At 40.3% G+C, this 25996-nt stretch overlaps 1 protein-coding gene across 1 annotated transcript in view; it reads left to right on the top strand.

The window, feature by feature from the left end:
- Positions 1-25996, top strand: part of EXOC4 (exocyst complex component 4) — a 471200-nt gene that overhangs the window by 273952 nt on the left and 171252 nt on the right. Inside the window, 1 exon segment of the mRNA XM_056573178.1 lies at positions 24259-24478. Within this exon segment, the coding sequence (XP_056429153.1) occupies positions 24259-24478 (220 nt within the window).

Genomic DNA, 25996 nt, shown 5'->3' with positions numbered 1-25996 from the left:
GACAACACAAAAAAAGTAATTAAAAAAGTAAAGCATTTCCTCTGTAGCATACAGCTACTAAAAAGTACCAAAAGGATTAAGATTTTTTAATAGAAGTAATTTCAAATCTGTTTGGCACAAGTTAATTTAAAAAAAAAAAAAAAAAGTTTTCCACCAGAGTACCCCTTTAACCCTTTAATGACACAGGAGATGTAAACAATCATTTTTTCCTCCTTGCCTTTTAAAATCCATAACTCTTTCAATTTTCATGCTACAGAGCATGTATGTTAATGCAGGACCAATTTGTAAAGACATCACTCATTTTACCACAAGATCTCCAATGAAACAAAAAAAAAAAATGTGGGGTGAAATTGAAAAAGCACTTTGAAAAAAGTTTTTTTTTTTTTTTTTTGTTTCTGTACAGTGCACTTTATGGTAAAAATTACAGGTTATCTTTGTTCTGTAGGTCAACGCAATTGCAACAATACTCAGTTTATGTAGCCTTTGTTTTATTTTGCTCGTAAATAAATGTAAAAATGTGATCTTTTGTTAAGAAAATAAGTGTGCTTAAAATTATGTTTTTTTTTGTAAACAAGTCTATATGAGGGCTAATTTTTGGTGCCATAGTCTGTAGTATTATTGGTACCATTTTGGCGTAGATCTGACTTTTTGATTGCTTTTAATTTCATCTGGGATTGATGTTATAAAAAAAAAACTACCAAAGTTAAAAAGGTAATTCTGAAATTTTTTTCTTCATTATTGATTATGTTGATGAGTGTGCAGAATCAATAATTTTATATTTGAATAGTTTGGACAATTCCACACAGCAATATCAAATATGCTTGTGTTTTTTCTTTTCTTATTTTTATTTGAAAAATTGGAATAGCATGGTGACTTAAACTTTTATTATGGAAGGAGTTAATTTACATTCCATAATAAAAGGGGTTAATAGGCCTGATGAAGCTGCAGATGCAGTGAAACGCGTTGCATGCTGGGAGAATAAACTACCCTTGCTTTTACCCACCTTGATTGTCCTGTGACCTGCGCCTCTCAAAGCCAACACCCTTGTTGAAGTCTATCTCTGCATTGTCTCTTGCTCAGCCAGCTGGCTGTGGACACTTTATGTGCTGACCATTGTTGTGTATGTGGGTACACAACAACATCAGGTGAGCCTCCTTATCAGTATACACTATTCCACCTCACAGGTCTCTCTTTTATTACACCATGGAGCGCTGTATCCTTTGTCTTTTCTAGTTACATGGATATGATGGCGCTCAGAACATTCAGCAGATAGGCTTCTCCTGCGCACAGCCCAGTGAATGTACAGTACTGTATGTATTGTATATCATGGCTTACCACAGTAAATACCGTATTTATCGGCGTATAACACACAATTTTTAGGCAAATTTTTTTAGCCTAAAGTCTACTTTAAATCAATGAACTGCAGCGGCTTTGCAGGTGCAGAGACCTGCCGTCGCTGCCGACTTCTCTGCCCCTGCCTGTCCTGGGGTCTAGAGCCCTGCTGCCGGCCCTTCTCTCCCCCTGGCTATCGGTGAAGCTGCCCGTTCTCTCCCCCTGGCTATCGGTGCTGCTGCCCCATTGCCGGCACCGATAGCCATGGGGAGAGAAGCGGCGCCGACAGACAGGGGGAGAGAAGGGGCAGCGGCACCCATTGCCGGCGCCGCTGCCCCATTGCCCCCCCCCATCCCCGATTGTATAATTACCTGTTGCCGGGGTCGGGTCCGCGCTGCTTCAGGCCTCCGGTGTGCATCCCCTGCGTCGTTGCTATGCTCTGCGAGACGCAAAGACGTCACTCGTCATTGCGCCGCGCCGTGCAATGCATAGCAACGACGCATGGGACGCACACCGGAGGCCTGAAGCAGCGCGGACCCGACCCCGGCAACAGGTAATTATACAACTGGGGATGGGGGAGGCAACGGGGCAGCGGCGCCGGCAATGGGTGCCGCTGCCCCTTCTCTCCCCCTGGCTATCGACGCCGCTGCCCCATTGCCGGCGCCGCTTCTCTTCCCCTGGCTATCCACGCCGGCAATGGGGCGCTGGCACCGATAGTCAGGGGGAGAGAACAGGCAGCGGCGCAGATAGCCAGCGGGAGAGAAGGGCCGGCAGCAGGGCTCTAGACCCCAGGAAAGACAGGGGGAGAGAAGCGGGCAGCGACGGCCTCTCTCCCCCTGCCTTTCCTGGGGGTGTATTGGGGTATACGCATGCACACACACGCACCCTCATTTTACCAAGGATATTTGGGTAAAAAACTTTTTTTACCCAAATATCCTTGGTAAGATGAGGGTGCGTGTTATAGGCCGGTGTGTGCTATACCCCAATAAATATGGTATACATTTACTCTCACACCTGGCCAGTGAACGCTAAGTGAGCAACAATGCTAGCAGTACTGAATGCATCCCCCTGCAGTACTGTACAGAATCATTGAATCCAGTGATAAACATGAGTTCCTTCTCCTCTACATACAGGAATAAGTATTTAAATTCTGCAGATGCCGTTCTTGGTGTGGATGTGCATCCTATCAGCAGAATAATCAGCAACTCCTATGGACTTAATTGCAAATGTTGCCTTTCCCATTAAAGTCACTGGGGAAAATCTGCAATAAATCCATAGCAGTTAAGTTGACACCAATTGGCATGCTGCAGATTTGTTTCCACAGTGTGGACAGGGTTTTCTAAAGCTCATCTACTTTGCTAGTACTGTAAGTGTTGCAAAAAATTCACAGTATTTATGACTTAAGTTAAGAAAGAAAAACATGGGATATAAATATTTTGTGCATTTTTGAATGTACATGAGGGCTGACTGATAGGAGAAATATGCAGGAGAGTGACTAGAATCTGCCCCGTCCCCTCCTTCATGACTGGATGCCTACCACAGTATGCCCTTTTCAAAGACCCTATTCTAGCTCTTGGTGACATTACATAAAGATGAGGAGAAAAGCTTCGAAATGCTGTTCTCCTCACTTGTAAGGTCCTGGCGTCAGTATGTGATGCCCTGACAGGTTCTCCTTCAATACCCATATTAAACTAAGTTGGACAGATGTTACTGTTGAAGAAATCTAATTATATTTTTTAGACTTAATATAATATTTGAGATAACGTGGGACCTCACGTGTACAAATAAAATGATCACAATGTTTTGAAAGAGTGATCTGTTTCTTGGTGACTTGCAGCCCCTCATTAATTGCTTACCAGTAGGCATCGCCTGTCTTTCTCTATCAAACACAATAGTATTTATTAGCATTTCTATGCTTTGTTATTTCCAATTACGCCTCAGTTCTAAGTGCCCAAACCATATAATTAAATCTTTTCAGATCATAGTTCCAGTGCAGCTGCCTCAATTTATAAATCCAATGCTTATGCTCCTAATATACATTTGTTCACAGCATAGCTCTGGATTTTTATGTAGCAAGTTGTTTCTAGGAAGAATGGAGGTTTTTAACAGAATTTTTTTTGTAGTATGGAAATGCAATTAGGTGCCACAGTGCACATTTTATTTCTAAAAGTCAAGTTTTTTAAAAGGCCACTGTTATTTGGATATAATAAACAATATTCTAAGCCATTTTGTATTGTAATTAAATAATATTTTGCTATTGCTGTTCTTATACTCTAGGTGTCCCCCTTTGGTGCCAAATGATGTTCGATCCCAGCCACACTTCCTGTTTGTCTTGGCTAGTGGCTGTGCCGAGACAAAACACAGAAATTGCGGGCGGGACATGCAGCTGTAGCTAGTTTAATTTCCTAAACAAGTATTTGAATAAACGAATCCAATAATACAAATTTCCCTTTAATATTGTGTAGTAATATTGGCCCAGATTTATCAAACTGTGTGAGAGAAAATATAGATTGATTTTCCCTCAGCAACCAATCACAGCTCAGCTAACGAGCTGAGGTAAAGTGAAAGCTTAGGTGTGAATGGTTGTTGTGGGAAAATCACTCTATTTTTTCTCTCGTACAGTTTGATAAATCTGGGCCATTGTTCTTACTGGTCAAATTGGTTGAATATATAAGCTCACCTAAAAAATTCCTTTACTGTGAGTTTTGGGGCCAAAATATATTATGGACTTGGGTTCACTGGACCTTTTCAGAGACAATGATTTTGGGGACCAAACCTACATCTATACAGAAAGTGTACAGGTTAACTTTATTTTATTGTAAAATTTTGTTGTAATCACTACATACGTAAAACATTTTTTAAGACTAAGAGGTTACTTGAGGATCATCCTGCACCAAGTGGGCTTGTCTTGGGCTTGACCATTATTGCGCCTACATCTTAGCCCAATGGATGCTCCTCTGGAGGGCCATTGCAAACACCCTGGGTTGATGAAGAATGGGATGAGATTCAATGGGCACTGTGAGATACAAAAACTTTTGATATGTTGTAAAGCATGCAAAACCAATAGGTTTTGCAATTGCTTTCATTCGAAAATTTTCAGTATTTCATACTGAAAGATAGGGATCGACAGCTATCGATTTTTTTAGGTCTGATACCGATACTCTGTGGAGGTTAGGGCCGATAGCCGATAACTTATACCGATATTCCGGTATAAGTTACCGGCTATTTATCCCAACTAACCCACGCCCCCCCGGCGACACCCATGCAGATCATTGATTTAAAGCAATGAAATGCAGCGGATTTTGCGGTGCCAGAGACCGCCACCACCCGCTTCTCTCCCCCTGCCTGTCCTGGGGTCCTATCACCGCCACCTCGACAGCCCCCCCCCCCCCCCAAGCACCGCGACGCACCCCCCACCGCACTGCGCTGCACCAGAGACCACTGCCGCCGCTGCCCCATTGCCTCCCCCATTCCCGGTTATATAATTACTGGGGCCCGGGGTCCGCGATACTTCTGGCCCCAGCGGGATCCTCCTGAGCTGTCACTGTGCGCACTGAAGGTGACTTCACGTTAAGGATGTCACTCATCATTGCGCAGTGCACAGCGTAACACAGGACGCCGCAGGAGCCAGAGGTAGCGCAGACCCCAGGCCCCGGGAACAGTCAATTATAAAACCAGGGATGGAGGAGGCAATGGGGCAGTGGCGGTCTCTGGCAGGGGCGGTGTGGTGGGGGGTGCAACGCGGTACAGTGGTGGGGGCGGTGCGCTGGGTGGGGCGGTGCGGGGGCGTGGCATTATCGGATTATCGGCAAGGTAATTGCCGATACTGATAACGTCCAAAATCGTGAATATCGGCCGATAATATCGGCCAAACCGATAATCGGTTGAACTCTACTGAAAAAGCCAGTCAAACAACTCCCTTCCCCCCCTCCGCCTGCTTGGCCACATACTAGTCCTGCTGTGTCCATGTGTCATCACCTATGTCATGGACACACTTCCTTGACTGACAGCTGTGAGCGCAGGGATCACAGCTGGAGGAAAAATCCTCCCACTGTCAGCTTGTGTCCCGCTACTGTCAGTGAGGACAAGCTGGGAGTTGTAGTTTTGCTAATGCTAGGGGAGATGTGAGCAGACAGCATACTGAGGGAGGGGGCGTTGCCCTTCACAGTGAGGCCACGCCCCCTCCCTTTGAGAGTAATTTTGACTAGTGAGCTAAATTAAAAGTGTAATAAAAAAATAAATAAAGGTGCTAGACACATAAATTAGATGTACATGGTCAGGATTAAGTACTGAGTGATATATAAAAAAAAAATGTCAAGATATTTGTTTATTTCACTCTCCAACATTAGTAGTTTAGTCAGGTTGTTCTGCCTATGACCTGCTGTTATTTTAAAGAGGCAAATAACTTTTCATTTAGTGTAAACTTTTATTTTAGAGTTAGACTTTAAAATCAAGACTTGGGAAGTGTTATTGTAGAACAAGTGGTAAATGGCTTTGCAGAAAACGTTTTTGTTCCCATAAGCTTCTGTAAATGTGTATACTACCCACATAGTTTGTACACATCTAGCTGCAACTGCTGGATGCAAATCGACTAAAAACTTAATGCTTCTGATTCTCGTAGTAGCATTCCATTGACCAGGATTTTCATTAGGATGCACAGTGGGTTTACTTGCTCTTTATTTATTGATGCCTACAGTCAACTTACTGTTAGAGTTTTCTAAGAATACAGCCACATAAATCAACTTGAGCATTTTTCTATTATACTTGATGACGATATAGTTCCATATTTTTTTTTTTTTTTTTATTATAGGCCTCTACTCCCCTGGCTCCTGAAACCTCCATACGAGGTTCAAAGGGGCAGTCACCATCAGTTAGGGCTTAGGGAGATGAAACCGGCCATACCTTTGTATCCTTTGCCCACAGCTTGTAAATTTATATCTTGGCTGTTTTGTATTTTGATAAACACTATGACCCCTGAAACAAGTGCGTAGATCCTGCGCCAAAAACATACGGTATTAAGTACATAGATGAAGAAGCGTATACAGATCCATGATACAATTAGCAAAATTTTATTGACATAAATACAAATTCAAGTACATACATTTAAAATTAAGTAAAATACATATAGCCACAGAGGCACAGAAAATATGAGGTGGTCCGGGAGGACTCCAATGCTACCGTAAATGTGACTACAATAATATAGGAAGACATCTACAACAAGTGCCCAGAAGAAAATGACAATAATATAATAGTATAATGTAGGGAAATAAAAATAACAAGAACTTCCCCCAACTAAACCTAGTGGTCAACTAAATATAGAAGTAGATGTCTGTAAACTAATTCAGAGAGTCACCGCAAAAGAGTACCAAGCACAAATAATACAATAAACAGTTATAGTTACCAGTAGACAGAGTAACACACGTGCACCAGACCACCCTCACCCAACGTTTCACCAATAGGGCTTCTTCCGGGGCGTAGAAATGTACTTGAATTTGTATTTATATAGGTGGTGTGTAGGTGGTGTGGTGAGCTAATTTTTACCCAGGAGCCCGCGGAGTGCTAAATGGCCTACTTGAATCTCCGTTACACCTGAAGAGGTGTCCTCTCCCTGAGGAAAGTACTGACCCCGTTTAAAGCCGCAGGCCTCTCACAACAGCCAAGCCTGATCACCCTGCTCTGTACTGATGAGGGGCAAACACCCCGAAACAGCTGTCTGCAGATGGGTCCTCTTTCCTTCTGGAGAGAGTTCTGGCTTGGCATGAGACTTCTTAACTGGAGCCTGAGCTGTTTTGCAGGTCACACTACCTGTGTAGGTGGTGTGGTGAGCTAATTTACATATTTATATCAATAAAATGTTGCTACTTTTATCATGGATCTGTATACGCTTCTTCTTCTTCTATGTTTTGTATTTTGGCCAAACAGTCAGAGGGGCTAGCTAAAATGCATTGGCACACCTCCTTTCCACTCTGACCCAATGTACAGTACCTCATGCTGGGAGCGGGTCAGGGTGGTGGTGGTGGTGGGGGGGGGGGGTTCTGGGGGGTTTGACGTATGCCTTGGCTACTTGGCCAGCTCCACCAACTATTCAGCCGGCCCCTCACTTTGTTCAACACAAATACAAAACAGCTGTGGATATAATTTTTTAAGCTGTGGGCAAAGAATACAAAGGGTATGGTCTGTTTCATCTCCCTATGCCCTATCTGATGGTGCCTCCACCTCTGTACCTTGTACAGAGGTGACACTTGCATTCTAACTTCCTGTTGCTGCCATAAGGGAGGAAATCTATGTTCAGGTCGATGGGAGCCAAATAGAGATGTGTACAAACAAGTGGGAGTTTTTATCCTACTCTTGTTGTAAATATAGATACAATAGGGTGATGTATCATAACGCATGCAAAAAAAAAAGTGATTGTGCAAATTATTGAGGTTGCTGCTCCGATTTTTTGGAATAGAGAGCTTTTGCCTTAGTGCTTCTTTTGCCAACAGCTATCTAATGTGTATTCTTAGCTTTACATTAGACTAAAATGGGTAAAATAGAAGATTTTATTTATTTATTTATTTATTTGCCACTGCCATTGTTTAGAAAGATGTAGGCCATGTTTGAAATTTTTGCCCAATATTCTGATGGAGGAACGTTTGTTTAGAAAAGATCTCTTATCTAGAAAGTCTTTTCAATATAGCCAAAAAAGACATCCAACAGCTGTTTATCCATCAATATATTACTGTCTAATGTGTACGGGCACCCCAGTTTGTATTTGGATTAGATTTTATTTTTTATCTGATGGGAACAAATCCTGTATGAAAAAAAAAATTGTAACAATAGGAACTGGGGTAAAATTGTGAATTGTAAGGCTTTCAGGCGCTCATCTCTGCATATCTAAAACAGCAATTCCTTCAATGAAATAATAATTTCTAGACATACTTTTTAGGAATAGCCATATTATGTATTCTTGTATGCGGTGTGGAAATGCGAAACAATACCTGTTGTCAGCATAAACTTGGTATGTAAATGTAGAGAGAGAAGAGCGGGAATAAGAATGTATTCTGTCCATCATAGCACAAGATGTGCATGCGGCAAGTAGTCATTGCTTCAGCCAGCATCTCATTAGGGCAGTGTCTCCCAACCAGGGCGCCTCCAGCTGTTGCAAAACTACAACTCCCAGCATGCCCGGACAGCCGTTGGCTGTCCGGGCATGCTGGGAGTTGTAGTTTTGCAATAGCTGGAGGCACCCTAGTTGGGAAACCCTGCATTAGGGAAAAAAAGTTGCCGCCTAGGCTCGTGTGGTGCTTCCTCATTACATTCTTTATTAGAGATGAGTGAACTTACAGTAAATTGGATTTGTCACGAACTTCTCGGCTCGGCAGTTGATGACTTATCCTGCGTAAATTAGTTCAGCCTTCAGGTGCTCCGGTGGGTTGGAAAAGGTGGATACATTCCTAGGAAAGAGTCTCCTAGGAATGTATCCACCTTTTCCAGCCCACCGGAGCACCTGAAAGCTGAACTAATTTATGCAGGAAAAGATATCAACTGCCGAGCCGAGAAGTTCGTGACGAATCGAATTTACTGTAAGTTCGCTCATCTCTATTCTTTATGCAAGACTATCAAACCCTCTCTTATTTTCTTCCTGTTCGTTTTATTGACAAATGCAGGAAAAATTGAGGTAACAGAAAACTGTAACTACTGAAGCAGTCGAAATGCTTGTCCTTTTGTACTTGGGCTTTCAAGCACAGCTTTTAAATGATAGTCTTTGTTCTGTCAGTGCTCGATTTTTTTCCTTTTGTAAGTCTTTTTGTTATGTTCCTATAATGTATGTTATACTGTAAAATTGCAGTAAATTATAGTGCTTATGCATAATAAATTGTAATACATTTTTAAGGTAAACAAAACTGTGAACATATGTTGTTATTCGCTCTTTTAAGTGGTCCCAATGATTATATGTAATAGAATTATAGATTCTGACCAGCTTTGGTGCCACGTACTGGCCAACCATTTAAACTTAAAGGGGTACTCCGGTGGAATACAATTCTTTTTAAATCAACTGGTGCCAGAAAGGTATAGAGATTTGTAAATTACTTCTATTTAAAAATCTTAATCCTTCCAGCACTTATCAGCTGCTGTATGCTTCACATTCTTTTTGAATGTCTTTTCTGTCTGACCACAGTGCTCTCTGTTGACACCTCTGTCCGTATCAGGAGCTGTCCACAGCAGGATAGGTTTGCTGTGGGGATTTGCTCCTTCTCTGGAAAGTTCCTGATACGGACATGGGTGTCAGACAGAAAAGAAGAACTGGAAGGGTTAAGATTCTTTAATAGAAGAAATTTACAACTCTGTTTAACTTTCTGGCACCAGTTGATTTGAAAAAAAAAAATTTCCACCGAAGATGTTACTTATATTAAAGGGGTACTCCGGTGGAAAACATTTTATTTATTTTTTTAAATCAACTGGTGCCAGAAAGGTAAACAAATTTGTAAATTACTTCTATTAAAAAAACCTTTACCCTTCCAGTACTTTTTAGGAGCTGTATGCTACAGAGGAAATTATTGTCTTTTTGAATTTCTTTTTTGTCTTGTCCACAGTGCTCTCTGCTGACACCTGATGCCGTATTAGGGACTGTCCAGAGCAAGAGAAAATCCCCATTGCAAACCTATCCTGCTCTGGACAGTTCCTGATACGGACAGAGGTGTCAGCAGAACTGTCCAGGGTAGGAGAAAATCCCCATAGCAAACATTTGCTGCTCTGGACAGTTCCTAAAATCAACAGAGATGTCAGCAGAGAGCACTGTGCTTGTGATGTCAGTAGAGAGCTCTGTGTTCCAAAAAGAAAATAATTTCCTCTGTAACATACAGCTGCTAAAAAGTACAGGAAGGCTAAAAAAAATTTTAATAGAAGTAATTTACAAATCTGTTTAACTTTCTGGCACCAGTTGATTTAAAAAAAAAAATAATGTTTTCCGCCGGAGTACCCCTTTAAGCGAATGTTGCTATGCTTATCCTTTTTATAATCCCAAGGGGTAAAAGCTTGTAACTTGTATGGCATTATATCTGAACCTAGCTTAAAGGGGTACTCCAGTGGAAAACTTTTTTTTTTTTTTTTATCTACTGGTGCCAGAAAGTTAAACAGATTTGTAAATTACTTCTATAAAAAAAAAATCTTAATCCTTCCAGTACTTATTAGCTGCTGAACACTACAGAGGAAATTATTTTCTTTTTGGAACACAGAGCTCTCTGCTGACATCACGAGCACAGTGCTCTCTGCTGACATCTCTGTTGATTTTAGGAACTGTCCAGAGCAGCAAAGCTGACCGCCGCTTCTAAAGTGAAAGTGAAAGTGACCCGGCTGCTCAGTCGGGCTGTTCGGGACCGCCGCGGTGAAATCGCGGCGTCCCGAACAGCTGACCGGACACTGGGAGGGCCCTTACCTGCTTCCTCGGTGTCCGATTGGCGAATGACTGCTCCGTGCCTGAGATCCAGGCAGGAGCAGTCAAGCGCCGATAACACTGATCACAGGCGTGTTAATACAGATCAGCATGAGAGATCAGTGTGTGCAGTGTTATAGGTCCCTATGGGACCTATAACACTGCAAAAAAAAATGTAAAAAAAAGTGTTAATAAAGGTCATTTAACCCCTTCCCTAATAAAAGTTTGAATCACCCCCCTTTTCCCCCCCAAAAAAATAAAACAGTGTAAAAAAAAATAAATAAACATATGTGGTATCTCCGCGTGTGTAAATGTCCGAACTATAAAAATATATCATTAATTAAACCGCACGGTCAATGGCGTACGCGCAAAAAAATTCCAAAGTCCAAAAAAGCGTATTTTGGTCACTTTTTATACCATTAAAAAATGAATAAAAAGTGATCAAAAAGTCCGATCAAAACAAAAATCATACCGCTAAAAACTTCAGATCACGGCGCAAAAAATGAGTCCTCATACCGCCCTGTACGTGGAAAAATAAAAAAGTTATAGGGGTCAGAAGATGACATTTTTAAACGTATACATTTTCCTGCATGTAGTTATGATTTTTTCCAGAAGTGCGACAAAATCAAACCTATATAAGTAGGGTATCATTTTAACCGTATGGACCTACAGAATAATGATAAGGTGTATTTTTTACCGAAATATGCACTGTGTAGAAACGGAAGCCCCCAAAATTTACAAAATGGCGTTTTTTTTTCAATTTTGTCGCACAATGATTTTTTTTTCCGTTTTGCCGTGCATTTTTGGGTAAAATGACTAATGTCACTGCAAAGTAGAATTGGCGACGCAAAAAATAAGCCATAATATGGATTTTTTGGTGGAAAATTGAAAGGGTTATGATTTTTAAAAGGTAAGGAGGAAAAAACGAAAGTGCAAAAACGGAAAAACCCTGAGTCCTTAAGGGGTTAAAATGGACAGAGATGTCAGTAGAGAGCACTGTGCTCATGATGTCAGCAGACAGCTCTGTGTTCAAAAAGAAAATAATTTCTTCTGTAGTATTCAGATAGTATTTAGAAGCTAATAAGTACTGGAAGGATTAAGATTTTTTAATAGAAGTCCTTTACAAATCTGTTTAAAGGGGTACTCCGCTGCCCTGCTTCCGGAGCTCCGCTCCCCAGGGTCCGGAAGTTTATTGTTCCGAACGCTGTGTGTGGGCTTCCGTGTACAGGGCCACCCCTCGTGACGTCACGCCCGCCCCCCTTCCCATAGACTTTCGTTGAGGGTGCAGGTGTGACGTCTCGAGGGGCGGCCCTGAACACGGAAGCCCACACACAGCGTTCGGAGCAATAAACTTCCGGAAGCAGGGCAGCAGAGTACCCCTTTAACTTTCTGGCACCAGTTGATTTAAAAAAAAAAAAAAAGTTTTCCACCGGAGTACCTCTTTAAAGTTTATAACTCAGGCTCTGGCGACATTAAAATGAATGAGCTGCTTAGAGATCGGAAACAATTTAAAAAGTAAAAATAATACTTTGGATATATAGTGACCTCTGGTTAGCAATAATACACATTTTTTCTATAAGCTCAAAAAACATATTTTGAGACTAGCATATGTCAATTCAGTGGCTTAAATATAAGGGACCATGTATTGTGCATATGGCAATGTATATAAGCCATGGTAATTTTATTTATTTTTTTAAATCAACTGGTGCCAGAAAGTTTAACAATTTTGTAAATCACTTCTATTAAAAAATAGTAATCCTTCCATACTTATCAGCTGCTGTTATAATCCAGGGGAGTACCCCTTTAATACCATGTGATGCGTTTGAAACGCATTGGTTTTTTCACACTATGCAGTGCAGTTGTACTGTTTGTATCTTCATATCCAAATACATTTCTCATTTTAATTTCATCTCGCTGGACTAGACGGTTTTGTTCTTGCAGTTACTAGGGTTAAAGCTGGAGCCCAATGTCCGTGCTTTGAGGTAAATCAGGATATTCTGGGGTTTGAATGCTGTGTTTTCTATGTGTATTAGCTATGTTAATTTTATGGCAACTAAAAATATAATACAGCTCAATTATCCCTAATCAACCCACATGTGAGGGTGGGGTGTTTTTTCTGAAGTCCCATGCAAGTCTATGGTACTTCATGTATATGATTGTGTTACTCTCTGGCTGCAAAGATTGCCTGGGACTTTTAAACATCCTGGTGACTGTACAGCAGGCAGGTGCAGAGGGTAGTTAATACAGGGGTCAGGATATGAGGATGAGAGCATCATGAGGAGGAGAGGTTTAATTAGGGGTACTCTAGTTTAATATAAAACGGTGTGCAGTATGCTCCTAACCTCCCCCTTGTGGTGGCTGCATGCAAACAAAATTGTATTTTTTGTCTATGCTGAGAATAAAAGGTTCTAACCTATAAAATGATTTAAAGGGGTATTTTTTTTTATTTGACTGTGCTACAGGGGCTTTAAAGTTAGTGTAATTTAGTGTGACTGTTTTCTCACAATTCTTCTGTGATTATTGCCCCAATATTTATTTTTAACAGCATACACAATTACTCATGTCTCAGTATTTCCCAGGTTGCAGTGCATCAAGACCTGACATCACTAGTCAGGTGATCAGAGGGAGCCTGTCCTGCTTCAATTTTGCAACAGCTGTAGGACCCCTGATTAGAAAACACTGTGCTTCAATGGGTGGGGTGGCTGATGTGTGGGAAGAAGGAAAGTGATCTCAAACTTTCAAGCATGGAACTGTGGGATGTGTAGTTTAGAGAATGAAAACCAACAGGAAATACCCAGTTCTGGCAGGTAAGTACTAAAATCACCTTATGGTGAATAATCCCTTTTAACATAAAATACAATAGCAAATGTTTTTTATTTCAAATTATATCTTATTCATTTCTTTACTGTTGCCCAAGATCTGTTTCAGTATGCTTTAGGACCTCCAGATTGGTGGGTGAAATAGGTGTCTGCAGCCAAAGGTTTAATGTACCTGCAAACAAGAGAAGGACACGAGAGCTATAATTGCAACATACATGATGCACATTTACATGACTATAATGTAACTACTTAGTCTGCTGTAGAGGAGGTCCTTAACTCCTTAAGGACCAGGCCATTTTACACCTTAGGACCAGAGCGTTTTTTGCACATCTGACCACTGTCACTTTAAACATTAATAACTCTGGAATGCTTTTAGTTATCATTCTGATTCCGAGATTGTTTTTTCGTGACATATTCTACTTTAACATAGTGGTAAAATTTTGTGGTAACTTGCATCCTTTCTTGGTGAAAAATCCCAAAATTTGATGAAAAATTTGAAAATTTAGCATTTTTCTAACTTTGAAGCTCTCTGCTTGTAAGGAAAATGGATATTCAAAATATTTTTTTATTTTATTCACATTTCCAATATGTCTACTTTATGTTTGCATCATAAAATTGATGTGTTTTTACTTTTGGAAGACACCAGAGGGCTTCAAAGTTCAGCAGCACTTTTCCAATTTTTCACAAAATTTTGAACCTCGCTTTTTTTCAGAGACCAGTTCAGGTTTGAAGTGGATTTGAAGTGTCTTCCCATTAGAAATACCCCACAAATGACCCCATTATAAAAACTGCACCCCCAAAGTATTCAAAATGACAATCAGTAAGTGTTTTAACCCTTTAGGTGTTTCATAGGAATAGCAGCAAAGTGAAGGAGAAAATTCACAATCTTTATTTTTTACATTCGCATGTTCTTGTAAACCCAATTTTTGAATTTTTACAAGGGGTAAAAGGAGAAAATGTATACTTATATTTGTAGCCCAATTTCTGTCGAGTAAGCACATACCTCATATGTCTATGTAAAGTGTTCGGCGGGCGCAGTAGAGGGCTCAGAAGCGAAGGAGCGACAAGGGGATTTTGGAGAGTACGTTTTTCAGAAATAGTTTTTGGGGGGCATGTTGCATTTAGGAAGCCCCTATGGTGCCAGAACAGCAAAAATAACCCACATGGCATACCATTTTGGAAACTAGACCCCTTGGGGAACGTAACAAGGAATAAAGTAAGCCTTAATACCCCACAGGTGTTTCACGACTTTTGCATATGTAAAAAAAATTTAAAAAAAATTCACTAAAATGTGTGTTTCCCCCCAAATTTCGCATTTTTGCAAGGGTTAATAGCAGAAAATACCCCCCAAAATGTGTTACCCCATCTCTTCTGAGTATGGAGGCACCCCATAAGTTGGCATGAAGTGCATTACGGGCGAACTACAATGCTCCGAAGAGAAGGAGTGATATTTGACTTTTTGAGAGCAAATTTTGCTCGGGGGGCATGTCGCATTTAGGAAGCCCCTATGGTGCCAGAACAGCAAAAAAAAAAAAACACATGGCATACCATTTTGGAAACTAGACCCCTTGAGGAACGTAACAAGGAATAAAGTGAGCCTTAATACCCCACACGGGTTTCACGACTTTTGCATATGTAAAAATATATATATTTTTTCACAAAAATGTGTGTTTCCCCCCAAATTTCACATTTTTGCAAGGGTTAATAGCAGAAAATACCCCCAAAATTTGTAACCCCATCTCTTCAGAGTATGGAGGTACCCCATAAGTGGACCTGAAGTGCACTACGGGCGAACTACAATGCTCAGAAGAGGAGGAGCACCATTGAGCTTTTGGAAAGAGAATTCGTTTGGAATGGTAGTCAGGGGCCATGTGCATTTACAAAGCCCCCCGTGGTGCCAGAACAGTGGACCCCCCCACATGTGACCCCATTTTGGAAACTACACCCCTCACAGAATTTAATAAGTGGTGCAGTGAGCATTTACACCCCACTGGCGTTTGACAGATCTTTGGGACAGTGGGCTGTGCAAATGGAAAATTACATTTTTCATTTTCACGGATCACTGTTCCAAAAATCTGTCAGACACCTGTGGGGCGTAAATGCTCACTGTACCCCTTATTACATTACATGAGGGGTGTTGTTTCCAAAATAGGGCCACATATGGGGGGGTCCATTGTTCTGGTACCATGGGGGCTTTGTAAACACAAGTGGCCTTCAATTCCGGGCTCTCACTCCTTAGCCTTGTTGTGCGTCCGCAGAGCATTTTACGCCCACATATGGGGTATCTCCGTACTCAGGAGAAATTGCGTTACAAATTTTGGGGGTCTTTTTTTCCTTTTACCTCCCGTGAAAATAAAAAGTAAAGGACAACACCAGCATGTTAGTGTAAAAAAAATTTTTTTTACACTAACAGGCTGGTGTAGACCCCAACTTTTCTTTTTCATAAGGGGTAAAAGGGAAAAAAAGCCCCCAAAATTAATAACACAATTTCTCCCGAGTACGGAGATACCCCATATGTGGCCCTAAACTGTTTCCTTGAAATACGACAGGGCTCCGAAGTGAGAGAGCGTCATGCGCATTTGAGGACTAAATTAGGGATTGCACAGGGGTGGACATAGGGGTATTCTACGCCAGTGATTCCCAAACAGGGTGCCTCCAGCTGTTGCTAAACTCCCAGCATGCCTGGACAGTCAGTGGCTGTCCGGAAATGCTGGGAGTTGTTGTTTTGCAACAGCTGGAGGCTCTGTTTTGGAAACACTGCTGTACAATACGTTTTTTATTTTTTATTAGGGGGACAGTGTAAGGGGGTGTATATGTAGTGTTTTACTCTTTATTATGTGTAAGTGTAGTGTAGTGTTTTTAGGGTACATTCACACTGGCGGGTTTACAGTGAATTTACCGCTAGGAGTTTGCGCTGCGGTGAAAATTTGCCACAGCCCAAACTTGAAGCAGAAAACTTACTGTAAACCCGCCAGTGTGAATGTACCCTGTACGTTCACATGGGGGGGCAAACCTCCAGCTGTTTCAAAACTACAACTCCCAGCATGTACTGACAGACCGTGCATGCTGGGAGTTGTACTTTTGCAACAGCTGGAGGCACACTGGTTGGAAAACCTTCAGTTAGGTTCTGTTACCTAACTCAGTATTTTCCAATCAGTGTGCCTCCAGCTGTTGCAAAACTTCAACTCCCAGCATGTACTGATCGCCGAAAGGCATGCTGGGAGATGTAGTTATGCAACAGCTGGAGGGATCGCAACTACAACTCCCAGCATGCCCAGAGAGCTGTTTAGGCTTGCTGGGAGTTGCAGTTTTGCAACATCTTTAGAGCTATAGTTTAGAGACCACTGCATAGTGGTCTCCAAACTGTGGACCTCCAGATGTTGCAAAACTACAACTCCCAGCATGCCCAGACAGCAAACTGCTGTCTGGGCATGCTGGGAGTTTTAGTTTTGCAAGATCTGGAGGTGCACAGTATAGAGATCACTTTGCAGTGGTCTCAAACTGTAGACCTCCAGCTGTTGCAAAACTGCAACTCCCAGCAAGCCTAAACAGCTCTCTGGGCATGCTGGGAGTTGTAGTTTTGCAACATCTGGAGGGTTACAGTTTAGAGACCACTATAGTGGTCTCAGACTGTAGCCCTCCAGATGTTGCTAAGTAACTCACCGGCTTCCGTTGGATCCAGGGAGCTGCGTCGCGGTCCTCTTCTTCCGCCGTTCGTCGCCCGCTGCCGCCGCTGATCGTCGCCGCTGCCGTCGCCGATGGGTAAGTGGATCTTCGGCGCCGGTCCCTGTCGGTTTCCCCGTCCTGCCCCGCCTATTGTGGGAGGGCAGGACGGGGAAACCGAAAGTAAACCCCTCCGCCCCCGATCTGCTATTGGTGGTCGCGTCTAGACCACCAATAGCAGAGATAGGAGGGGTGGCAACCCTGCCACCTCACTCCTATCGCTACAGGGGGATCGTGGGTGTCTAGGACACCCGCGATCCCCCTTCTATTCCGGGTCACCATAGACCCGTATGACCCGTAATCGGCGCAAATCGCAAGTGTGAATTCACTTGCGATTTGCGCCGATCGCCGACATGGGGGGGTCTAATGACCCCCCCTGGGCATTTGCGCGGGGTGCCTGCTGATAGATATCAGCAGTCACCCCGGCGCGATCCCCGCCCGGCGCGCGGCGGGGACCGAAATTCCCACGGGCATACAGGTACGCCCTTGGTCCTTAAGTACCAGGGAGCAAAGGCGTACCTGTACGCCCTTGGTCCTTAAGGGGTTAAAGGGGTACTCAGGTGGAAAACAATTTTTTTTTTAAATCAACTGGTGCCAGAAAGTGAAACATATTTGTAAATTATTTTGATATAAAAATCTTAATCCTTCCAGTACTTATCAGCTGCTGTATGCTCCAGAGGAAGTTGTATTTCCTTATGGAATTATTTTCAGTCTGACCACAGTGCTCTCTGCTTACACCTCTGTCCCTGTCAGGAACTGTCCAGAGCAGGAGCAAATCCCCATAGGAAACCTCTCCTGCTGTAGACAGTTCCTGACATGGACAGAAGTGTCAGCAGAGAGTGCTATGTTCAGACAGAAAACAAATCCAAAAAGAAAAGAACTTCCTGGTGAGCATACAGCAGCTGATAAGTACTAGAAGGATTACAAATTTTAAATAAAAGTAATTTACAAATATGTTTAACTTTGTAGACCCAGTTGATTTAAAAAAAAAGAAAAAAATCCACTGGAGTACCCCTTTAACTTTCACACTGTTAAATATTTATTGCTAACATTTTGTCTTAGCTTTATCAACAGGGATATATCCTTTGATACAATAAACATTATGTTGGCAAAGGTCCCCCTTCTTTTTTCCCACTGAATATTAGTAGCTGTTATTGCCCACCAGTTTTGAAGGGATAAATGAAATTCTTGCAGGTTAAATGTTGATGTTATGTTCATATTTACAGGTTCAGCCTTCCCCACTTGTGGGAATAAGAATAAGGATAATTTCCTATGAAAGGTCTGGTAATTTAGGAAGAAGTAATGGTTTACTTAGGACATTAAATATTTGTCCTGTGTGTAGAGCTGTTTGTGAATTCCAGTTACTGTAACATCTTCTCACTATTACTCCAGGCTATAACATAATTGCACAGCAATAATTCCTTAACACAGTCCCTGATTAAGTCCTAATACATTGACTGCTCTGTCAAATAAAAACTGAAATGAAAGGCCAAGGGTGTTATACTGCTCCTGTGGCCATTCCACTGTAAGCTGTTAATCACATTTCACGCACGAGTCCTTATTTTCATCTTTCTCTTCCTTCTCTTCTGATAAAAATATGTTAACTTGTTAACTTTAGCATCCTTTTATCAGGAAGAAACAATTACAGTGATGAGGAGAATTTAATGAACAGATTATAAAAAAAATAAAGCAAAACAATTTTTTCAGCAACTCTCAATTTATTTGCAGTAAAAATCTTTGCAGTTTGGCAGTGAAATCATTTATGGTCTATGTTAATACTTCATTATTGGTGTGAGGTAAGTCCTGGCAACTAGAGTTAACATTAATAATTAAAGGATTTTTGAACTTTTATGCTATGAGCCTCTGATGCCAAGTTATGTATGATGTCGATCAACTTGTAGTTGATAATACAGGCTAGTGACTCAACACATGTAAATTTACTCCTATATCTGTTGAGTCATTAGTCTATACTAACAAGCTACTTTATTTCTCGATCACTTGTAAAAATATTGTTCTTTATGACCTAGATTTTATATACCAATACCCATCCATATATATGATCATGTGCTGTCCCTTAGTTATCATTACACATATGCATCCTGCGTACCGGATTTATTCCTCTCCCTTATGAACCCACACACATAATACAAGTAGGAGAAACACGTTGGATTACAAGGGATAACTATCATTAGTGTTTTTAGACCTGCTATCTAATAGGGCATCTAGACCTGTGCTGAAGGTACAGATTTTATTTTGTGGATATATTTTTGTTTGTTTTTTCACTGGTACACACTTTTTTTTTCTTTTTCTTTTTGTTTTGTGACACTTGCTCTCTGGGATTGATAGCCGTAGAGAATTTTTATCACCCTCTATTTGATCTGACCGACCATTTTACCTGCTGATCTGCCCTGACCCCCTCCTCTCTCTTTGTTTATTATATTTTCATGTGCACCTAGTTCTAAAGAGGTAATGCCACCATGGTTGAGGTCATCCTAATAAGGAGATGGCCATCCGAGGGCTGGCTTGTCGAGGAAAACGAAAAGTAGCCAAGCTGACTGGTTAAATGTTCGGGCTGCACAGCAAGCTGGGAAAGGCTCGAGACAACATTAATTCCTAGTGCACAAGAATGTAGATGCTTCAGGTGCATGCAAATACAAAAAAACAGCACAATTCGGGCTACACACTGGATTTAGATTCACGCGGGAAGGTTGGGGGTGGGGGTGGGGGTATAAGAGGAACATGAAAATGTTCACAAGTTGCACGGCAGCCATCAGAGCCATGCACGTCATGCTAAGTTAATGGGTATACAAATCATGAAGGTAAACGCTGTCAAAGCGATTCCTGATGAACAGAATGTGAGAAACATGTAGAATCAATTGAATATCATCTTTGGGCAGGACCAAACCTGGGGTGAAGCAAGCTTGGGATAACAGGCTTTTTAATCCCACAGATAGAGGAATGCATTAGTGATATTGCCAAGACTGTGTGCCAAAAAACGTTATGCTCAGCAGTAGGAACTGGATTTGTATATATGTTGTGGACTATGAGGCTGATTAAGTTGCGTTGCACAAGAGAATCCATCAACTCACTAACATTGAGATGTGTGAAAGACTTACTAACGATTGATGTCTTACCCATGGGGAGTACGGATAGTGTGAATAGGATTCAAGCATCTAATAATATACATGAAACATGGAACATGAAAACTGTGATGCAACACTTAGTCTAAAGTGGGATGAATACAATCTATGCACCATGAGTGACAGTGTGTTAACTATCTGGTATATATTAACGTCAGAAGGTGTCACAGTCTATTACAGTCTATACAATACGGCTAATTGTGGCAGCCAAGAGATTGTACTCCATAGACAGTGTAAATGGATCCCTACCTGGTGAATATGGTCCTAATAATTTATATCTGAGTAACATGCTCTATGTCGAAAGTGGCTTACAGACTGAGGATGGCCGTAATAGGTCAAGCACAATTGTTTGGCCTTTTTTTTTTTTTGACAATTTTTTGATAAAGCTTTTAAAGGACCATAATAAAAATAAGTTTTAAGTCTCTATTTTCTAATCAGTGCAATATATATATATATAATATTATATATATATATATATATATATATATATATATTTATTTGTTTTTTCTCCTTCTACTCAGCTACTCACCCTATTCTTAATGGAGCATGACTGTTTTAAGATTTGTATATGCGAGGTTAGGAATTTAAAATATTTGGATATTACGTACTATTATATAATTCATATTCTGAGGTAAATCGTTTCTTTATTGATTATGTTTGAGCAAATGTTTACTTCATAAAAAAACAAACTGTAACAGTAAGCAAATACTTTAATATATCTCTTATAGGTTTTTTTTTTTTTTGACCACTTCACCAAAGAAGAATGCATTAATGTTGATGCTTATGGTTTGCTTTAGTGCTCAAATCTGCTGTTTAATTGTTGCATGTGTCTCTGAATTACGTGACAAGACACTGTTTAATGACTTTGTTTTTTAAGATATGTTTTTGCTCACACATACAAACTTTAAGCCTTACAACCGCTGGTAAACGAAGAGGTTTAATGAGCATTGTTATTTTCCCTGTGTTATTGTCACTTTTTTTTTTTTTTTGCTGTACTAGGAGGTAGCAAACCTTGATTTCATTGATAAGCATTCCCACCGTTGAAGCTAATTATACAATCGGTTGGTAATAATAAAGCCCGACATGTGTCTGTGGGTTTTAATAGAATGTCGGCACATACAAAGTAGGAAGTAATTGGATTGACAGACACAAAGCCAGTTATTATACCGTTATTATCTGATTGAAATAAGCCGGCAGAAGCGCAGGCAACTGTAGCATAACTAATCTGATAATAATGAAGTCCACGCTCCTAGAAGCATGTGTTTCTTGCATGGGAATTGAACGCAGATACACCCACCCAGATCTCGTGATCTACCAAGGCTCTTCATGGACATGCAGATCATAAATGCAGTCCTAAACTTCACATAAATGTAGTGTGTATGTACTTATTTCTGCTGCTTTTTATAGCTATTGCAAGATTCATTATAACAAAAATGTATGTTGTATAGTATTTGTAGCAAAAAAGTGAAAGGTAACAAACAAGTGAGTAAGAGAAATTTTGTTCATTTAGCTAGTTCCATCTATTTCTTTTGGTTGGATATTTCAAAAGGTGCAAAACATTGCTTTCTTGTAGTGCTAACTCCCCTCTGTCACTGTATGATAATACATTGGTCCCTCAAATTACATTGGCCTCAGGTTACAATATTTTCAACATATAATGGTCTTTTCTGGACCATTATAACTTACTCAACATACAATGGTACAGACAGTCCAGATCTGCAAAACCTGACAATGGCTGGAAGAACTGACCAATCAGAATGGGCATTTCACCAGTAAAACACCTGTATTACTGAAGTGCATGCACTAACTGGCTGTCGGTAGCACCTACCTACAGTAAACGTTCTGTACTACTCATTACCTGTGCCAGGGTTAGCTGCTACTTTGGACACCAAGTAAGGGCGGCTCCATTTTACTTTTTTAGGACATTGCCTGTACTGTACAGGACCCTGAAGAAGCTCCTGTCCTCTACATAGACAGTGATTTACAGCTCCCAGCAGCTCTTTCTTACTTTTACATGTAAGGACTTGCTATGTATAAGCTGTCTACATATTTCTTCACTTTTTTATTTTAAGATGCGACATTGGGGCCTTAAAACCAGCTTTCAGATTTCTATAAAGTTATGATTTCAAAGTATGATGATCATCCTGGAACCAATTAATATTGCAACTTGAGGGGCACAGTAGAATGGTATACCGTTCTAAACTAAGTTTACTTGGCCTAACCAATGACATGACATTAGCTCCGTCACTGATGTGCTGCCCTTGCTAACATTATTTTTTTTATTAACTAACATATTCCTGGGAGAAAATGAATTTTGTAAGACTGTTAGGACATCTATGTAATGGATTCTAGAACACCTTGTACAGATTTTACACTGTTCATGGTATACAGCATGCAAAACTTTCTACTTTTAATGCAAGGAAAGACCATAAGGAGATATAACTTGTAAATGAGGATAATAAAGGCAGCTGCTGAGAACCAGAGCGCTGAGATAGCAAGACAAGAAGCTGTGTGTCTAGTGTAGAATTCTGCATTTATGCACAAACAGTGGGGATTTCACTCGTGGGGAGCTATTCCTTTCCCTAACCCAGCATGTGCCAACAAGCATTGAAATTGTAATTCATCCTAAATATGCTATACACAACCTCCCAGCTGCTTTGAATATTATTGTCATGTGGCCCTGTAACCAAGTGTCACCTGTTTAATTATTCTTATACACCTCTGGTAATGATTTTACAAATATAGAGGCTTATATACTAAATAACACAAAGCCTTCATTATTTCTTATGCTTTCAGTATAGAGCATTTTTTATTAATCTTTATGACATTTCTTCCACTCTTGAAATCATACGTCGGACATATTTACAGTATTTTGCAAAAAATCAACTAGGTGACAGCATATTATAATGGACTAGAGCTATCTGAGTTGTGCTGGATGGTGATTATAGTGCCACTTCATTTAGGACACTTGGGAGCCCAGCATGGTGCAGGATTATTAGACCTTAGTGTTTTTACTTTTTTCAGTGTCACGGCCACCTTGGCCATTTAGGAAAACTAATACTCCCATGATCCCTTGCTGTATACCAGGTTTTGATTAGCCATGATTATTATGAAAACAATAACATACTACAGTATCACAGCCCGTCATTTATTTTAAACTGATTTATTACCAGATCAGAGGTCATTTTAAAGAGTGTTCAGGAGATCAGAAATATAGACTGGAGACTAAACAGTCGGGCAACTTCCCTGCTGAATTTCACTGAGAACTATACGAGAAAACATGCAGGTTACAGAAGATAAAACAACATTGCTAATAGAAATCTATGGAGTGAATGTTTCTTATCATAATAAGTACAAAGCAAGAGTTAAAATCTCCTTTAAAATATGTCTTCATTTACATATCTCAAAATGAAAGCTACATTTAATCCACAGCTGCCAGGATCAGTTTCTGGGGACCCTAGGTACAGGTGCATTTATACATATGCAATGCTTTGGGGATATAAACACATCTATCACTGCTGCATCAAGGCTGGAAATGATGAGATAGATGTAAGATATTTTAAGTGATTAACACCAATTAATCCCAAATTATTTTCCATATGAACTGCTGGATATACAGTTTGGATTTCACTTTCAACATCAAGAATTTATAAATTTTAAACAACACAGTGGACGTTTATGCACCTTCTCTTTTGGGGCTTTGAACATTTTTTCTTTAATAAAAGCAGTTACTGTTTATAAAAGATTACTGAATTTATATAACAGCAACTATAGTATATTAGTTTGGCGGTAAACATGACCTATTTCTCTATTTACTTTATCTTTTCAGGTTTATTCAAGAGATTGAGCATGCCATTGGTTTTGGACCAACCAAGCAATGCCCCTTACGAGAGTTCCTTACTATGTACATCAAGAACATCTTCCTAAATCAGGTGTTAGCGGAGATCAACAAAGAAATTGAAGGCGTTACTAAGGTGTCAGATCCCTTGAAGCTTTTGGCTAGTGCTGATACTATGAAAATTTTGGGTGTCCAGCGGCCTCTGTTACAGGTGGGTTCGAGTGAATAAGAATTTGTTTTTCATATCCAACCTGTCAATTCTAGTAGCTAGCAGAGTCTAACTGAAGAGCGAAGTTCTCTATTCCTGCTAGCCAAGTATTTTTGTATTTATCATTGTAAACCACTTTATAGACCTTATTTTGTGCTCAGAGACTTCAGAGAGAGAAATACAAACTACTTAGATAGTGTACTTATACTAAACATACTACAATTGCACCAGATTTATAGCAGTGACTCTTGGGCCTAGATTCAATTTGTCTAAAACATAAACTGGAGTGATTTCCCCATAACAACCAATCACAGCTCAGCTTTTATTTTACCTGAGCTTAAGATATGAAAGCTGAGCTGTGATTGGTTGCTATAGGCAAATCACTCACATTTTTGTCTCTGCCAGATTGATAGACTCAATCTAGATTGGGAAATCTGATGCATCATTAGGGTATTTTCACACTGAGGAAATTCCGCAAGAAATTGTGAATTTCCTCAGTGGATCCACGCCATTAAAATCTGTGTTTATTTCCCATGGAATTTGCAGACAAAATAAAGCTGTGAAATTCATTAATTGATTATTGTGACTTTGCTCTCGGATTGCTCTTTGTGAATGGAAATTTCACAGTGTGAACAAGTTTTCATGGAACGCAATAGGAGGCTGCTGCATGCAGAATCCCAGAGGAACTTCCACAGTATTAACATACCCTTAGACTAGTGGTATCAAACTGTGGCCCTCCAGATGTTGCAAAACATCTGGAGGGCCTCCGTTGAGACCACTGCCTTAGACTACCTTAGACCACTGCCTTAGACTGTGGCGTAGACTATGGCATAGCATTAATCAGTATATGCAATCAGAAGATTGCTTTTTATAGTCCCCTAGGGGGGCTATAAATGTGTTTAAAAAAAAAGTTAATAAATGTGATTTAACCCTTTCCCTAATAAAAGTTTGAATCACCCCTCTTTTCCCATAAATTTTTTTTAACAAAAATAAATATAAACACATGTGCGTAAATGTCCGATCTATAAAAATATAATGTTATTTAAACCGTAAAAGTGTATACCTTAAAAATTTTTATAAAAAGTGATCCAAAAGTCCCATCAAAACAAAAATTGTATAGATAAAAACTTCAGATCACGGCGCTAAAAATTAGCCCTCATTCCACCCTGTATGCGGAAAAATAAAAAAGTTATAGGGGTCAGAAGATTACATTTTTAAACATACAGTACTAATTTTCGTGCAGTTATAATTTTTACAAGTAAACAAAATCAAACCTATATAAGTTGGGCATCATTTAAATTATTATAATTATGGACCTACCGAATAAAGATAAGGTGTCATTTTTACCAAAAAGTGCACTGCGTAGAAACAGAAGCCCCCAAAAGTAAAAAAATAGCGTTATGTTTTTTTTTTTTAATTTTTAAAAAGCAAGCCATCGTATGGGTCTCTAGGTGCAAAATTGAAAGGATTATGATTTCTAAAATGTGAGGAGGAAAAAACTGAAGCGGAAAAATACTGAGT

This window comes from Hyla sarda, chromosome 4 (assembly GCF_029499605.1).
Source record: "Hyla sarda isolate aHylSar1 chromosome 4, aHylSar1.hap1, whole genome shotgun sequence".
Taxonomy (NCBI): domain Eukaryota; kingdom Metazoa; phylum Chordata; class Amphibia; order Anura; family Hylidae; genus Hyla; species Hyla sarda.
This window is presented reverse-complemented; position numbering and strand designations above follow the sequence as displayed.